The sequence below is a fragment of the Babylonia areolata genome, chromosome 12 (assembly GCF_041734735.1).
Source record: "Babylonia areolata isolate BAREFJ2019XMU chromosome 12, ASM4173473v1, whole genome shotgun sequence".
NCBI classification, from domain to species: Eukaryota; Metazoa; Mollusca; class Gastropoda; order Neogastropoda; family Buccinidae; genus Babylonia; species Babylonia areolata.
The window spans coordinates 24112832-24130686 of record NC_134887.1 but is presented as its reverse complement, the minus strand read 5'-3'; the positions used below and the strand labels follow the sequence as shown (position 1 = coordinate 24130686).

The window sequence follows — 17855 nt, the reverse complement described above, 5'->3', positions numbered from 1 at the left end:
AAGATCCTTCCCAAGATCGGATGTCCACCCAAACTTCTCAGCATCATCAGATCCTTCCACGAAGACATGAAAGGCACCGTCGTCTTTGACGGCTCAACATCAGCTGCCTTCAACATACGGAGTGGAGTGAAACAGGGTTGCGTCCTGGCTCCCACCCTGTTTGAAATCTTCTTTGCTGTGATGTTGAAACACGCATTTAGTCCTGCAGCTGAAGGTATCTACCTCCGAACCAGGACAGATGGAAAGCTTTTCAACCTCTCCAGACTAAGAGCCAAGACTAAAGTCCAGCTGAGGTGCCTGCGTGACTTCCTCTTTGCAGACGACGCAGCAGTAACTGCCCACTCAGCCGAGGACCTACAGCAGCTCATGAATCGCTTCAGTGATGACTGCCAAGACTTCGGGCTTACCATTAGCTTGAAGAGAACACAGGTCATGGAACAAGATGTGGACTCTCCCCCAGCCATCAGCATCAATGACCATGAACTGGATGTCGTCCACGACTTCGTTTATCTGGGCTCAACTATCTCAGACACCCTCTCACTTGACGCAGAGCTCAACAGGCGCATCGGCAATGCGGCTACCACCATGACCAGACTGACAAAGAAAGCACGGAACAACAGCAAGCTGATTGAGCACACAAAGATCGAAATCTACAGAGCCTGCGTCGTGAGCACCCTCCTGTATGGCAGCGAGTCCTGGACTTTATGTGCCCGACAAGAGCGAAAGCTCAATGCTTTTCACATGCGTAGCCTCCTACACATTCTGAACATCACCTGGCAGGACAAGGTCCTAAACAACACTGTCCTGGAAAGAGCTGGATGCACCAGCATGTACACGCTGCTGAAACAGAGACGCATGCGCTGGCTCGGCCATGTCGTGCGCCTGGACGACGGACGGATCCCCAAAGACCTCCTCTACGGAGAACTTGTGCAGGGCAAATGTCCCACAGACAGACCACAGCTGCGATTCAAAGACGTGTGCAAGAGGGACCTAAAAGCCTTGAACAGCGACCAGAACAACTGGGAAGCAACAGCCCTCGAACGGTCAGCCTGGAGACAGACTGTGCAGAAAGGTCTTTCCAAGTTCGAAGAGACACTCGCTCAGCAGCATGAGGAAAAGAGAATGAGAAGAAAAGGCTGCAGCCCAGACAGACAGACCAGCGTCAGACTTCATCTGTGCCCTCTGCCACAGGGACTGTCATTTCCGCGTCGGACTGGCCAGCCACACCCGACGCTGTACCAGAATAAACACCTAGAGCGCAACTTCATAGTCTTCCGAGATAGAAGGATGCCTAACTAAGTAACAAACTTTATATGTATCTATCTAGCTAAACATGGAAACATATATCAAACTATTTTGCATTGTATTGTATAACTCTTTTTGTCACAACAAATTTCTCTGTGTGAAATTGGGGCTGCTCTCCCCAGGAAGAGCGCGTCGCTCCTGACAGCGCCACCCTTTTTTTCTGCCTCAATTTCATTTGTTTTCCTATCGAAGTGGATTTTTCTACAGAATGTTACCAAGGACAACCCTTTTTTTACCGCGGGTTCTTTCACGTGCGCTAAATGCATTGCTGTACACGGGACCTCGGTTTATCGTCTCATCCGAATGACTAGCGTCCAGACCACCACTCAAGGTCTAGTGGAGGGAGAGAAAACAGTGGCGACTGCTGGTGTGATTCGAACCAGTGCGCTCAGATTTTCTCGCTTCCTAAGCGGACGCGTTACTTCTAGGCCAACACTCCACAAAAGAACTACAACACACGTGACAGGACAAGTAAACTTTTCTTTTGGGTGCAGAAAAGACGGCACAAATTTAAATAACTCCGTTCAGTGTCACATCAAGGCATAGACGGCAATACAGGTTATTAAAAACAAAGACAAAAAAAGATATAGATAACTGGATCCAAAGGCAAAAAAGAGAAGTACAAAATAAATGAGAAAAAAAGAAGAAAAAAGAACAAGGGACAATAGAAAACTGTACAACTCTGGCTCGGATTTGTTGTGCAGACACACACACACACACACACACACACACACACACACACACACACACACTGAGAGAGAGAGTGAGAGAGAGAGAGAGAGAGAACGAACGAACGAACGAACGAACGAATGGTTTATTCATATATAGACCATAGGCCCTTATGGAGTGGTATTTGAACAGCAACAAAATACAGTAACATAATTTGCTGATAAATAAACAATGGAAATAAGACTATGAAATGAGTGTTTCTCTAAACCTGTAAGCCTTGTACAAAAACAAGGAAAGATTACGTATAACATCAGATTTTGTGCATGACATTGATAAACTCAATCTGAACAAACTAGGATGTCTGTAATATTGAGGATGGATAAATTTAACTCTAATCTCATCAAGTTTTGGACAACAGAGAACAAAGTGTACATCATCTTCTTTTGCCGTCCTGCACAATGGACATAACAAATCACAGTCATTACGAAATTTATATCTGAAACGGTGCACTTTCAAGTCAGAAATACCAAACCGAAATCTTGTTGTTACATATTTCAACTGTCTATCTATGTTCATTTTCAAATAATATTTAAGATCATGATTACAACAGAATGTTATATACAAACTAGATCGTTCACTTGTATTAATGTGATAATTCCAAAATATCAGTCAAATCTTCATCGCTCATTTCATTACTAATATCTACTTCTAACAAGGATCTAAAATGCTCGAATCACCTGTTAATTGTGATATTACTTATTGGTTGTTTTCTTTTAAAGGAAACCTTACGTACAGTACCCCAAAATTATTTCTGATTCTTTACAGATGAAACAAGTTTATCAAGCAAAATATCATTAAACTGTTTTCTTTTCCTCTTCTGTAATTTTTTTTTATTCACGCCGGGCGACCACAAATTCTTGTTGATGTTCTTTCTTTAATGATATACGACTTCTTCTCAGTAACCTCCTGACATTTCTTTTGCTAATCACACATTCCTGCATGGTCGAACCAATCATCTTGTCTGCATTTTTTAACACATAATTATATCCTTTTTCATACACTCAGCATTCTCTTTGATACACTCAATGAACAAGCTCAAAGCACTGTAAATAAGATTTATGGCTCTATCTAACTTTTTATGAATGTCTTCACTGTTTAACGTTTCATGGAATACGTCTGCGTTGTCATTGTCCCATAGTATCTTTTCTATCATCCAACCTTCACTTTCTAGTCTGTCATCAATTATTCTGTTCACATATGGAAATATTCCATGAGTTATAACAGACATATGATCTGAATCAATTCTTTCATCCTCATATAATTCACACGAATAAAAAAAAAAAGAAGTGATAGTAAATCATTAGAAAATATTAAATAATCAGTCACACTACAACCTGAATCAGACATATAAGTATTGCGACCTTGAAGGTCACCTTTCACACAAACCATTTAGAATACACATATCTAAGGTAGTGCATAAGTTCAACAAAGATTTGCCATAGTTGTCTTGAGAGCATCGTTCAGAAGTGTAAGAATGACTTTCACACTGCGTTTCAATAATATCGTTTCCAGAGTAATCCTGAGAAATATTTGATTTTCTGCTGTTCGTGTCACCGCACTGTATTATTTACACATCTTTTGTCATCGTACAATCAATCAAACATTCCTCGAGCAAACTGATAACATTATCAACACCAAAATAAGTGTAAAAAGGCGAGCCTTCTGGAGAAACATAAAAACTCATATATAACACATCTTTATCTAGCCCGAACAACGCTTTATCAATAGTGAATGCACAAACATTAACACACTTGTTTACATCAACACTCTTAACAAAGGAAATAAGTTCATTTCTAACGAGGCACACTATTCCTCCCGATCTTCTCCCTTTTTCGGAGAGTTTTAACGCTGATCTGTTAAAAACTTTAAACCCATGAAAGACATCAATTTCACAGCTTTCCATAAATGTTCAATTAAACAAACAAAATCAAAATCAAGAAGACATGAAATGAAATCTTGGTCAACAAGTTTGGACATGTCAAAAAAGAAAAGTGAAAAGTGCTGTTTTATTCCTGACACACGTCCGTTCATCCCGTGCATGTGCACGTTGACCGCTCAGTCACGCAAGACTGGTTTGACAACGTGTGCTCGGTTGCCGATTCAGTCTGGTTCCCTTTACTATCACTGCTGTGGTGAAAAATCTGTTTTGAAATGAGGCGTCCGATTTCCCAGCTCATAACCGAACTGGATTCAAAACCCCCCAGAAAGAACTTTTTTTCCATCTATGGTAAGATGGTCAAAGACTTTCTTCCCGTTCTTTCTGGCATCATTCAGATAAGGTGACAGCTTTCGTCTTATCTCTCTAACACGGCTGGAGAAATCTTCTCCAGTTAAGACACTGCTGCCCTTGAGTGTCTTTCAAGACGAGAACCTTGTCCTTGTAGAAACAACAACGTGCTATGATCGGGGACTCGGGCTTGCATTTAATCGGTGGACGCGATCAAACTCAATGTCCTTTGCTACTTCTAACTGGTCAGTAATAAGGTCCTGTATTTTTGCCCTCACATTGCTCATTTGTCTCATTCTGATCCCTGGAAATGCCATATAAAATCAAATTGTTCCTTTTTGACCTCCCCTCTAAACCGTCTGTCTTTTTCTCTAATTCACTAACTCTCGTCATCAATTCAGTTTTTCTTTAACAAGATCTGATCTTCTTGTCTAAGTACCCCCACCTCATCCACAAGATCTTTCACACCCTGCTGATGAATAGCATTTTGTTCATCGATCTCCCTGATTACCTGTTCCATGTCAGCAAACTTACATTTCATGTCCGATTTCATGGAGTGCAGCATCGCCATGACGTCCATCAGGCTGAGTTGTTCAGAGGTAGAAGGACGAGAGGTATGTCCGCTGTCGGCGCCGTCCTGTCCGATGCCTGGTTCCGTGCTGGTCCGTCGTCCACTGCTGCTGGCCAGTCTGGTCTGCTTCGGGTTGTCTGACCTGTGCCCAGGGTTCTACTCCACGTCACCGCATTGCAAAAGAAGTCCGCCCCAAAAACATCAGAGTGAGGAGCAGACCAAGGACAACACCGTCCGCTCTTCACCGGGGTAACAGCATGGCGATTCTCAAGGCCAACTTTTTTTGCGGCCCTCTTCGCCATGAAGGCTTGAAATATGACAGCAAAGCAGCCACATGACGACCGGAATACTAGAGGTGCCGAAGGAATAGTACTTTACTAATGACCTCGCAAATTCTTGACGCACAGAACAGACGAATTACTTTGTAATTAGTAAAAGTTGCGAGACACACCGAAGTGCGACTTGCACGCATCAGCGCTCAGTTCACGCGCAGAGAGAGAGAGAGAGAGAGAGAGAGAGAGAGAGAGAGAGATGAATGGTGATTGAATAAAGGCATCAAATATCTGAAAATAATTTTGCATTCGATTTTGCATTTCGAAGGTATCTTTGGTGACATCAAAAGTTCCGGATAGATAGTGAAACAGAAGCCTCATCAAATTTCTAGTTTCATTTTTGCACAAAACGTTAGAAGACATTGTTCTCCCCATCACAATTAAAGGCGCCTGACGAGAAAAGAAAAAAGAAAAAAGCGCCTGGCACAACATGGGGGTGTGGGTGAGGGTGTGGGGACGCTATTGTTCACTAGTGAGTCGAAAAGAACCAGTGTGCGCCAATGTGCTGTGATGTGCACATAAAGGGGAGGAAAACCTGTCACTAACCTGAGCGTTCTGCCGTACCTGAAGGCCTTGATGAGGGACCGAAAGCCAAAGCGGCGCTGGGCAGTGGGGAGAGTGCCGTCCACCGGAAGAGTCTCCGTCACCATCTTGGCATGGCCCGGGGCGATCCGCGTCATCAGAGACAGACGTTCCTGGTGCTTGCGCGCAGCTTTCTTGCGCCGGCGGAAGCGGTAGAAGTCGTATGGGATACAGGCGACGAAGACAGATAGGGTGGCTCCAATGATCAGCAGAACCAGGTAAGCTTTGGGCAAAATACCTGCACATGCATAATGCCTGCAGTGACAACACCATCTATCACTGTCTTGGTACTGAATCTTGGTGTTGTTAATTCTACACTTGAAAACCATATTTCATTTTTGTGTGTGTGTGTTTCGGTCCAGATTCTTTTACATTTTCTACTTTTGCTTTTTTATACTGTGTTCCTTTTGTCGATCATATATCTTTTTCTTCAGCATTTAAAACATTTTACTCAGACAAAGGTTTACAGATACAAAATTCATATACTCTGTGCATTAGAAGGCACAAGGCAAAGACATGTTGATGTTCTAAATACTAACAAGTCCACAACAACATAATATAGCAAAACAATACATATTCAATAGGATAGCTCCATGGTGTCATTGTATAACTTAATCTTGTACAAAACATGTATATAGAGACCGTTTTTGCACAAATTTGTTATGTTCCATAGTTATGTTAAAAGCAAATTTGTCAACTTTGTATGCCTGCTTGAGACCTTTTACGAACATTTGAAATGTTGGTTTTATTTTGTTTATTCTACATTTGCATACATAGAATTTTGCTATCAATAAAACATGTGAGAAACACACGTCAGTTATTATTATGTTATGTCCAAAAAGCACCAGTACATCATTAAGGGTACGTCTGTCACAATGTGAACACCTTTCTTCCAGATATATTACGAATTCTGTCCGGAAAGACTGTACCTGATTACACTCCCATAGAAAATAATGAATTGTATCGTTTTTATCCCCGCAGAAATTACACTTATTATCTGGGAGTACTTTTACCTTCACCAGCACATAATTTGTCACAAGGATATATAATTAATTTTCATCTGGAACCATTAATTTTTAATCTTATCTCTGGATTTTCCCTGTACTGAAAAAAAAAAATCTCAAAATCAAGCTTGTTTTCAAAAATCAAGTCCCAGTTTTTACAGGCATTTGGTAGTTCTGGTTTTCTAATTAGTACCTTGTAGAAATATTTCGTTCCTCTTGGAGTTTTTATCAATGTAGTATATTGAAGTACTTTATTGAAGTCGATCATATGTTCTGTATATGTTCATATATTATGTCCATATGATATTTCCCCCTCAAGGTCTGATTACGCGCGTTGGGTTACGCTGCTGGTCAGGCATCTGCCTAGCAAATGTGGTGTAGCGTATATGGACTTGGCCGAACACAGTGACGTCTCATTGAGTAACTGAACTAAACTGAACTGGTCATATGCCCCAATTGGGGCTGTAGTCCAGTATCATTATTTCTTTTCTCCACCCCACCCCCTCTTCTCTCTCCCAAATGTGTGGTTGTTTTTACCCTGTAAGGCCTCGATTTCTCGCAGCTCGATAAATCGTGGTCGTTCCCTTCCCACGTTTTCTCTCGATAGCGAGAATCCATATGGGGCGTCCTCACGATTTCTCAGAATGTGTGAGAAATCGTGGTCGTTCCCCTTATTTTAATCAAAAATATTTCCTTTGTCGTCAGAGTTAGGTTCTTGTCTTTTTCTAGTGGAGAAAAATCAGAGAGAGAAAAAGAAAAGAGAAAGAGGGGGTCGACGACAATCACGATAATGATAATAACAGTGACGTTATTGAAGATATTAAGAGTAATGACACTGAAACACATCTGTGTATTATATTTCATATAAGATGGATCACTGCATTACATTGGCCTGAAATTCAACATCGGAATCCGGGTTGCGAAATCACACCCGGCTACCGGACGCTTCCGCCATCTTGGGTCTATAGAAACAGAGTCTGGCTGTGTGTTGTGTTCGAACGCTGTGCTGCTGTTCGTTTTGTATAATGGCGGGGAAGGCAAATTTTCGTCAAAACAACATTCGATATCTTGAAACATTACCGAGAGGAGCAAGGGAAAAGGTACAATGCGAATATTTCAGTGATTGGCGACACAGATCGCTACTAAATATCGACTAAAGGGAGACAGGGATTTTTAGTCAGTCAAACCTCAGTCCCAGTGTTTGAGCATGGGGACCTGTACAATAATTATTTTGTTCTTGGTAAATCTGCTTACACAGAGCAGGACTTCAAGCCACTTAACTGGAGTCTACCGACAGTTTGGCCGGTTGGATTAGCAACGTTGCAACGAGCGTGTTGTCACTGCGAAGGTAAGTTTGCTACTTGTACTTTAGATCAGTCAGCGCGCACTGAATCACAATCATTCTAGATGTCTTGCTGCTGGGAGAAGTGCATGCAAATGGTAGCTTTTGAAAAGGGATGTAAATATGTGTGAAGAGAAAGGGTGTCAACTGCATGATTTACTAGTAGGATTATATATATATATATATATATATATATATATATATATATATATATATATATATATATATATATAAACCCCAGAAAGGAGGGTTGGTGTTGGATGGAAGAAATATTGTCTGTGTGTGTGTGTGTGTGTGTGTGAACTGCAGATTTAAAATAATTTATAGTCCACACTTTTTAAATATACCTGGATGTTGTGAAGCTACATATCAGAACATGATCTACAGAAACAAAGTTATAAAAGTGCGTCATGTTATATATGTCATCAGCTATATATACACAATTCACCACTTGTGTCAGTGTATCACTGTGACAGAAAGACGGAGGGCAGGATTTTATTTTATTTATTTATTTATTTTTAAGAGAGAGAGAGAGAGAGTAAAACTGAATATGTCATAAATGATATATGCAGACTGTAAAAGTAAGGATATTTATTAATGCATCTGTTATATTTTTTTCCAAAATTAAGTCCTCACATTTACCTTTTATTGTCTCCTGAGAGAAAATCACATGTGGTTGTGTTGCTCACACTCATAATGCAAAAATAAATTATATTCAATAATAAAAAAAATATTTAAGTGCTTAAATAATCAAGAGATAACATAAAACTATAAAGTTACAGTACAATTCACACTGACATATACACTTAATCTATGAAGACTGAATGTATCAAAAACACTGAACAATATGAATTAAATCCTAAGACACATGCACTTGTTTGGATATTTAAAGAAATCATATGAATCAAACTGACATAAAAAAAAACAACCTGGCATACAACGTATGCAACAACAACGACAACAAAAAAGCACACTCTAAATGAGCCATTAGTAAACCAGACCTCATAAAACATCACCTTTCAACCATTGAAGTTTAACACACACACACACTCACTCACACATACACAACCTGGTCATACATAGGCATCCACGCACAAACTCTGCACACACACACACACATACACACACACACACACACACACACACACACACACACACACACACACACACTTGCACAACTTATTAAACAAATAAGATGTACATAAGTATGCATTTGACCCATCCCCCAACACCCCCACCCCTAAAAAAAACCCCAATCCAACTGAAATGTTGATGTTTCAGGTTTTCTACTCCCAGCGGCTGAATGAAAAGGCTCTTTCCATGCTCAGGATCATCATGATAAAGGACGCTGCAGTGAAGTCAGCAAACTGTACATGCATGACTCGCACTGGTGAAACATGTACACATGTAGCAGCTGTTATGTTTTGAATTGACTATATTGTGCGCTGCCAGGAAAACAAAACAGTTACTGTGGAAAAAGCTCACTGGAAGGTGTCACTGTATTCCTGAACACCTAAATAAAAAAAAAAGGCCTTTCCATCATCTTTCTCAAAACTTTGTTTTGTATATTTGAAATTTTCTATGTCATTTTTCAGTTTGACATTTTCCATTAAAAGTCTGTCCATTTCATCTTGCATACATCCTATGATACCTGAAGTGAGATCTGTGTGTGTGCCAACAGAAGTATAGGTGAGATCTGCCAATGTGTGTGTGCGTGTCCTTTATGGAGAAAAATGATGTGATTGTTATGTGCTGAATCAGCACTGACAGCATGTGAAGACAAATCAGTTGACTCTGTAGACTTGTTCAACTCTGACAGTTCTTTTGCTTCTGTTCAGCCTTGTACCTCTGTCAGAAGGTTTTTCCCCATACGCGTGGCTGAGATTCTGAGTTGGAATCCAGTCTGGGTCATCAGTGTACATTTTATATGCAGGTTCACCTGTGGGCACACCATGTACACATTTTGTAAATTACAAAACACAAAATATTTTTTATCAGTCTCTTACAAATCTGTCACACACACACACACACACACACACACACACACACACACACAGAGTGCCATACACAACACAGTAATTCTACAATTTTGAATCGATGGCAATGTAGTGTTTTGAAATATACACCGTATCACATCAATCAGTATTTTCTTAAATCTGTGAAACTGTGAAATATTCTTTCATTAGGCTGCTTTGTCTTTCTCATTGTTCGTACTTGGGACTGTGTCAATCAATGACTAGATCATGCATATAGATTCAATTTTCGCTAATAAAATCATCGAACACCTAACAGAGCTTGCAACTGACAACACATTCTATTGTGTAACAGACAGCACTACACATACCTTTGATGGTGTAGCTTGACAGTGTCGAAATTCTGTTCATCTCGATCTCTCCCTGGGTTGTCTTGACTGTGGGTATTCTAAAATAAATGCGAGTCTGACCTATTCTGGCATCCTCGTTTCTCTGTGTATGCTTCCAACTATGCCGCGGTACGAAGTCATGGTCTTGACTCAATGTAAACACACTCTCTGCTTCGTTTTCTATCTCCACAAGATGGCGGAAGGCACGCGCTGTCAAGGACGTGACGTAATCTTTTCGCAACCCAAAGTAAACAACGAAAATAAGGCAATGTACATTACTCGAACAGAGATATAATATAAAATGATATATACTATACTATACTATATAAGAATTGAACCGAATCTTCCCCGAGGAATGTTGGCAATGACAACAAAATGATTCAACTCTCTACATAAATGTGACAGAAAAACAGATGTTTCACAATGCTGTATCTCACGTAGGGAGTGTGAAAACTTTTCTGTCACATTTATTTAGAATGTTCTTCATTTCATGCCAGCTCATTTGTTCATCTGTTTGTGTCAGCATCTTTTCGCATATAAGATTGCACTGAAAATGGATTCTCAGATTTATAGAAGACACTCTTTACTTTACTTTAAAAACAGAGTGAAAGAAAAGAACAAATCAACCACCCAAGTAAACTCACAAAAGGAAACACACACACACACACACACACACACACACACACACACACACACTCGGAAGATAAACGTTCTTAACGTACTTTCCGTTTATCTTCCGAAAGGTCCAAACGATCGAAATACCGAGTGGCTTAGAACATTACAAGAACAACAGCCTGGTAAATGGGTAATAGCGGGTGATTTCAATGCTCACGCTCCAGTTTTTGGAAAAACTGTAAAACTGTGACAAGCAATCGGTTAATAGAAAACATCACTGACAGCCCCTTTTACCTTATGAATGATAGTAGTGTTACTAGAATTCCTGACGTCTCGAAACACAGACCAACAGCAATTGACCTGACACTAATATCCCCAGAGCTAGTCCCATCATGTACCTGGGAAACACATAAAGACACATTGGGAAGCGACCATGTGCCTATCATCATTACAATCGCTGATGATGATAACCAGCCTGATCATAACGTCGACATAATTCCAAAATATGAATATAAAAATGCAAACTGGGATTTATTTCAAAACATTCTTACCTCTCACGATTTTGAAAAACTTGAGAATGAGAGTGTAGATGTAATGTATTCAAATTTTACAGAAGCTGTGTTATCAGCAGCTGATATGTCGATCCCAAAAGTAAAGGCTGTGAAGTCAGGTGACCGTTCAGGCAATGTCTGGTGGAATGATGCATGTGAAAAGGCAGTTAATTACAAGAAAGAAACATTTAAGAACTACCTCGCGGACAGTAAGCCCCCAAACCACAAAGAAATGAAGAAAACAAACACTCAGAGTAATATGACTGTAGCCCAAGCTAAAAAAGATCATTGGTCATCATTTTGTTCACAAGAAATTTCAGATCATAAAGACTTTAATAAAGTTTGGACAAAAATGAAAGAAATGAAAAATGGAATAAAGTTACCAAGTTGCCCAATATCAAATGACTCACAAAACAAGTTTCTATCAGATCAGGAAAAGGCAGAAATCTTTGTTGAAATGTTTGCGAAAAATAGCAAATACGAAGGCTTATCACCTGCGTGTAAAACACACAGAGACAGGGAAGAAAATAGTGCTTTATACAGCGACCCCATTCCGCAAAATGACTTGTGGTTTAATTTTCATATTACATATGAGGAGTTACAAACCGCTATAGCTTCCCTTAGCAATAAAAAAAAAAGTTCAGTTGGCATCGATGCACTATCGAATGTGATACTAAAACACATCCCAAAAAATTGTATCGTTTTCCTACACAAAATATATCAGAAATGTTGGACATCTGGAACTGTACCACAGATATGGAAAACATCAATAGTTGTTCCGTTTTTAAAGCAGGAAAACCTAAACGTAATAAAAATAGCTACAGGCCCATTGCTTTGACCTCGCATGTCAGTAAATTGATGGAAAAAATAGTCCTTTTTAGAATTATAACTTATTGCGAAAAATACAATATCATTCCACTGAACCAGGCTGGATTTAGAAAAGGAAGATCAACGGTCGAACACCTAGTAAAGATTACAACTCAAATAAAACATCAGTTCGCCCGCAGAAAAAGTGTCCTAGCAACGTTTTTGACGTAAAAAAAAGCCTACGATCAGGTTTGGCACAAACGTCTGTTATTCAAACTGAAATTATTTGGAATATCTGGTACTCTCTATGAGTATGTAAAAAGCTTTTTATCTAATAGAATTATTCAAGCAAGGGTGGGAACACATTATTCTTTCCAACATAAACTTGACATGGGAATTCCACAGGGCTCAGTTATAGCCCCTATTCTCTTTAATATTCTTATTCAGGATCTACCAAAGGCATTGTTAAATCGTGTAGTTTTAGTACAGTATGCTGATGATATATGTATGTGGATGGGTGTCAATCTAAAAAAGTCAACCCCACAAAGAGCACAGAATTACATACGTCGTTTGTATCAGTCTGATCTTGATAACATTGGTAACTATATGTTTGAAAATGGCCTAGCTTTGTCGACTGAAAAAACATGTATGATGTTGTTTAATTCAGGTGGTAACCCATCTAGCACACCCATTTTTAAATTTTACTTGGTGACGTCATTGATTATAAACAGGTAGTGAAGTTTTTAGGCGTTTATCTTACTTCAAAGCTGACATGGAACATTCACTTTGATTACATCTTAACAAGGCAAGGAAAAGTATCAATTTTATGAAAATTATAAGCCGCTTACCCTGGGGAATGGATACAAAAACATTGATTCATCTTGCCATGGCCCTTGTAAGATCTAAGATAACCTATGCACAAGAAATATTCTTCAGTGCACCTAAATATCTATTACAAAAGATTCAAAGTGTAGACTGTAAGGCTATCAAAATTGCCATCGGAGTGCCCTCTCATGCATCCAATCAGGAAACATACAAAACAGCCGGAATTCTTCCCTTAAATGAACATCGTGAGTTAGCAACAGCAAAATTCGCTGTGAGGTACACTTCAATGACAAAAAAATTCATTCCTGATGAACTGACAGTAAGATCAGACATTGATTTTCCTAAAAGAGCTAAAGCCATTTCATCACAAGAAACAGTTGCAACTTACATTTCAAATCTGTTAAAAGAATCTGATGTTAACATGAAAGAGTTAGCTGCAAAACCACATCATTCTCCTGTTCCTTTTGGGGAAATGTTGAAAGCGGATTTTGATATCATTTATTCTGAAACAAAAAAGGAAGAAAACATCAATATCACGACAAGTACTGCCAGAATTCATATAACAGAAAAATATCAGAATCATCTCCATATATTTACAGATGGATCTGTTCTTGATGACAAAAACGCTGGTGCGGCTTTCTATATTCCTCAAAGTTGAAAAATCTTACTTTATTGGAAAACATCTTTCCATATTCACAGCTGAGCTAATTGCTATTATACAAGCTCTGAACTACTTAGTGAGCCATCAAATAGTTTTCTCGAAAACAGCATTCTTTGTTGATTCCAAATCAGTACTTTATGCTCTAGAATTATTCAGCCTTGAAACAAGACCTGACTTAGTTATTGAGGCAAATCATTTGGTACATTGTTTAAGGATTAAAGGGACTGAGGTAAGTTTTTGTTGGGTGCATTCTCATGTGGGCATTCTTGGCAATGAAACTGTTGATAAAGCAGCTAAAAGAGGAGCACAAGATTCAGAAAAATCGACAAAAATACATGTCCGTCTCTCTGTAAAGGAGGCATACACTTTGTTAGAAAAATCAGCATTGGGTCAATTTCATAACCGATGAAAATAAAGTTTTTAAACCATAAAGGAACATTATTCCCCGAGAATATTATTAAAGAAAAGATACCGAATCCATCAGCTTGCTATACAAGATTAATAACCTCTACTTTCCGTATAAAACTTGATGCGCTGAAGATAAAGTATGGTAAAAAAAAAAAGTTACATGTATTTGTGGTAAGCAGCTCAGCTTGCATCATTGTTTGTTTCACTGCCAGCAGTTACGTACCTTCTTGCCCAAGTATTTCAAAGAGAATAATAATTCTGCAGATGATTTTTGTAAAGTTATTTCTGACGAGGTTCTTATGGTCGAACTTTCACAGGCATTAGTTCATAGCCCTATTTCTACATTCCTTTAATGGACTTCAGAATTGTGTTAATGGTTTCTGATTATTATCATTATTATTATTGAATTGCTACTGTTAAATGTAATTGCATGTTAGTTATACATTTTACAGTAGTTTTCTAGTTGACCTTTTTTCTGTTTTCCTCTTCCCGCCCCCCCCTCCCCCCCCACCACGACCACCACCTTCCTCCCCCCCCCCTCCCTCCCCCTTTTTTTTCTTTTTTTTTAACGTCTAATATCACTGATAGTGAAAAGACGCTAAACCAAAGGACGAACACACACTCATTCACTCACGCACCCACTCACTCACCCACTCATACACATACACTTTTTTTTTTAACCAGTACTGTGTCAACACCTTCACCGTCCATTGTTGATGTCTCCGCTTACGCCATTGTCATTATCATGATCGTCGTTGTCCCCGCCCCCATTTCTCGTTTCTTTTTCTCTCTCTGTTTTCTCTTCTCTTAGATTTGCATTGGGAAAAGACAAGAAGCCAACTCCGATGACAAAGGAAATATTTTGATTAAAATCGGGGAACTTCCCATTATTTATCACACATTGTGAGAAATCGTGAGGGCGCACCCCACGATTTTTTCGCAATTGAGAGAAAACGTGTGAGGGGAACAACCACGATTTCTCGCAATCCCACGATTTCTCTCACTTTGAGAGAAATCGTGGTTTGTTTTTTGTTTGTTTGTTTTTTGTTTTTGTTGTTTGTTTTTGTTGTTGTTGTTTGTTTGTTTGTTTAGGGGTTTTTTTCTGCCCCATCATCTGCACCGTTTAAGTGGCATTACTCCCACGCCGCTCATTATAGATTCCCCCATACACGGCCACACCGGGTTCGTCCGTCACAGTTCCAGCGTCGGCAGTCCGCAGGGAACCATCGATGTAGGTCGCCAGGAGGCCACACACCAGAGGAGACCCTGCACTGCTGCTGAGTCACTTTGGTGGTGTTCAGTGGTGCCTGTTCTGATTCAACGTACTTAGGACACCACCTACTAAGCCCCCTACTAAGGACAATAATGGCTTAGTCGTGGAGCCAGACTGAGTGACCGTCCCTCCCAGAGTTGAGACCGCCACCACGTCCCTCAAACAACAGCCCCCCCCCCACCCCCCCATGAATCTGCCGACACTGAAGACATTGACAGGACTCATCCCAAGCACAAAAGTGGAGGGGTATCGAAACTGAGGTCACCATGAGAGTAGGGCATGAAAGGCCACAGACTTCGGGACTGTTTTGTTTTTTATACTGATGATGATGGAGGAGGAGAAGGACGATGACGATGTTGCTATGGAGGTCCATTTTGGTTTGGGACTGCGTGACAAGGCAGTACTCTACGCTTCCTGTCATAATGATAAGGACCCGACGTTAACCAGGCCCGAGAGATACAGACACTTGCAGTGTTGGTCAGGTAATTAGAGCAACACACCCAAAGACGCATCCTTGAAGTGGATGACATTCGACTGTGTGGTCCCAGTCTCCCCATTTAAGCCAACAGCACACTCAGTTCTGGGTAGGAGCCGGCCACGGGCCGAAAAACCCACCTCAGCCGTCAGTCCGCGACACTGACCGCTTCGCCACGGCGAAATCGTGGGCTTACATACCTTTTCCCGATACCAGTACACCTTTTGTTTAGTGGGCCGAGGCTAATGTCCACACATTATTCCTCTCTCTCTCCGGCTCTGTGTGTGCGTGTGTGTGTGTGTATGCTGTTGGATGTTGGTTGGTTTATTCATGACAGTTTCCAGCGACTCTCCTATCCTTTCTGTCCGTCTTCCAACCTCTCCTCCACCAACCCGCCTCCACATTAAAAAAAAATAAAAAAAATAAAAAAATCACATTACTGTCTTTTTATTAAAAAAGAAAGAAGAAAAAAAAGACTTTTCAGTGTGGTGTACTATACCAATATTCATGATTCTACGCTTGATTGCAAAAAATATGACAATTTCGCTTCTTTCTGGCTACACTCAACAGGAGTCCATGTAATTACACGGTGTTTCAGATGTGTGTGTGTGTGTGTGTGTGTGTGTGTGTGTGTGTTAAACTTTAACAATTTAATTTTCAGTGGAAATAGTCTGTCGACACCAAACTTGGCATAAAAACAAGAGTTGTTTGTGTGTGTGTGTGTGTGTGTGTGTGTGTGTGTGTGTGTGTCAATTTCAATTCGCTGCAAAAATTTTTCTCAATCGTTTTGTGAGATGCAGTGTGCGTTTTCACGGATTCCGATGAGTAGCTTTTTTTTCTTTTTTTCGTTCGTGCCGAAAATGAAGAGAGCTAAGAGAGGTTCGACCAGGCTTGGATATTTTAGCCATTGTCTTAGCAGTGTACACATCACACTGCAGTCCGAGTCAAACACAACAGTCCGAGTCAAACACTGCAGTCTCATTCAAACATTGCAGTCCCATTCTAACACTGTAGTACAAGTCAAACACGCCAGACGAAGTCAAACACTGCGGTCCCAGTCAAGCAAGGCAGTGAAAGTAAAAACCTGCAGTTCACAACAACGAGCGGGAAAATCCAAGTAACACGCGGCAGCTCCAGTCAAAAATGGAGACCCCAGTTAAACAGTCAAGTTCCAGTCAAACAAGACAGCCCCATCAAACACGGCAGTCCCAGTCAAACTCCGCGGTCCGTGTGTTCTACTTTTGTGCCAACGAAGAAGGAAGATTGGAATGAGCTCGAAACCTATGTCAAAGTTTAAAAATACGTAATCTTAACTGATCATGACGTATAGCTATAATTTTCACACACCCACACACACACAGATACTGAGATCAAGAACTGCTCATAGTTATCAATAAATACATAAGTAAATGAAGAAATACATCAACAAATAATTAGGTGTTTAAATTTGCTGGTTTCTAGCATAATGAATTATCAAAAACTATTACAATAAGTGAATAGTCACACATGCAAACGCGTGCGCAACACTCTTGATGACTGGGACGAATGTAGCCTATGTACACACACACACACACACACACATGAACTGCGCCTAAAATACAAACACACAGGCGAGCGCGCGAGCGCCAAGCGCATATCAGCACACATCTACACTGGTTGCTAACTGAAGAGAAATCGATGACTGTTTTCACCATGACAGCAGGCGCACTGTTTGACATTTGCAGAAGAAAGGAAAGAAGAAAACAAAAGAAAAAAACACAAAAAAACTTGGTGGAGCTAAGCTGGG

At 40.2% G+C, this 17855-nt stretch overlaps 1 protein-coding gene across 1 annotated transcript in view; it reads right to left on the bottom strand.

Moving 5' to 3' along the window:
• Positions 1–354: 354 nt before the first annotated feature.
• The window catches only part of LOC143287870 (uncharacterized), a 159143-nt gene continuing 141642 nt past the window's right edge, over positions 355–17855 (bottom strand). The window contains exons 3-5 of the mRNA XM_076596107.1: positions 5711–5984; positions 4796–4974; positions 355–413 (exon numbers count right to left, since the gene is read on the bottom strand). Coding sequence (XP_076452222.1) covers positions 355–413; positions 4796–4974; positions 5711–5984 — 512 coding nt within the window. The remainder of the gene's footprint in view (positions 414–4795; positions 4975–5710; positions 5985–17855) is intronic.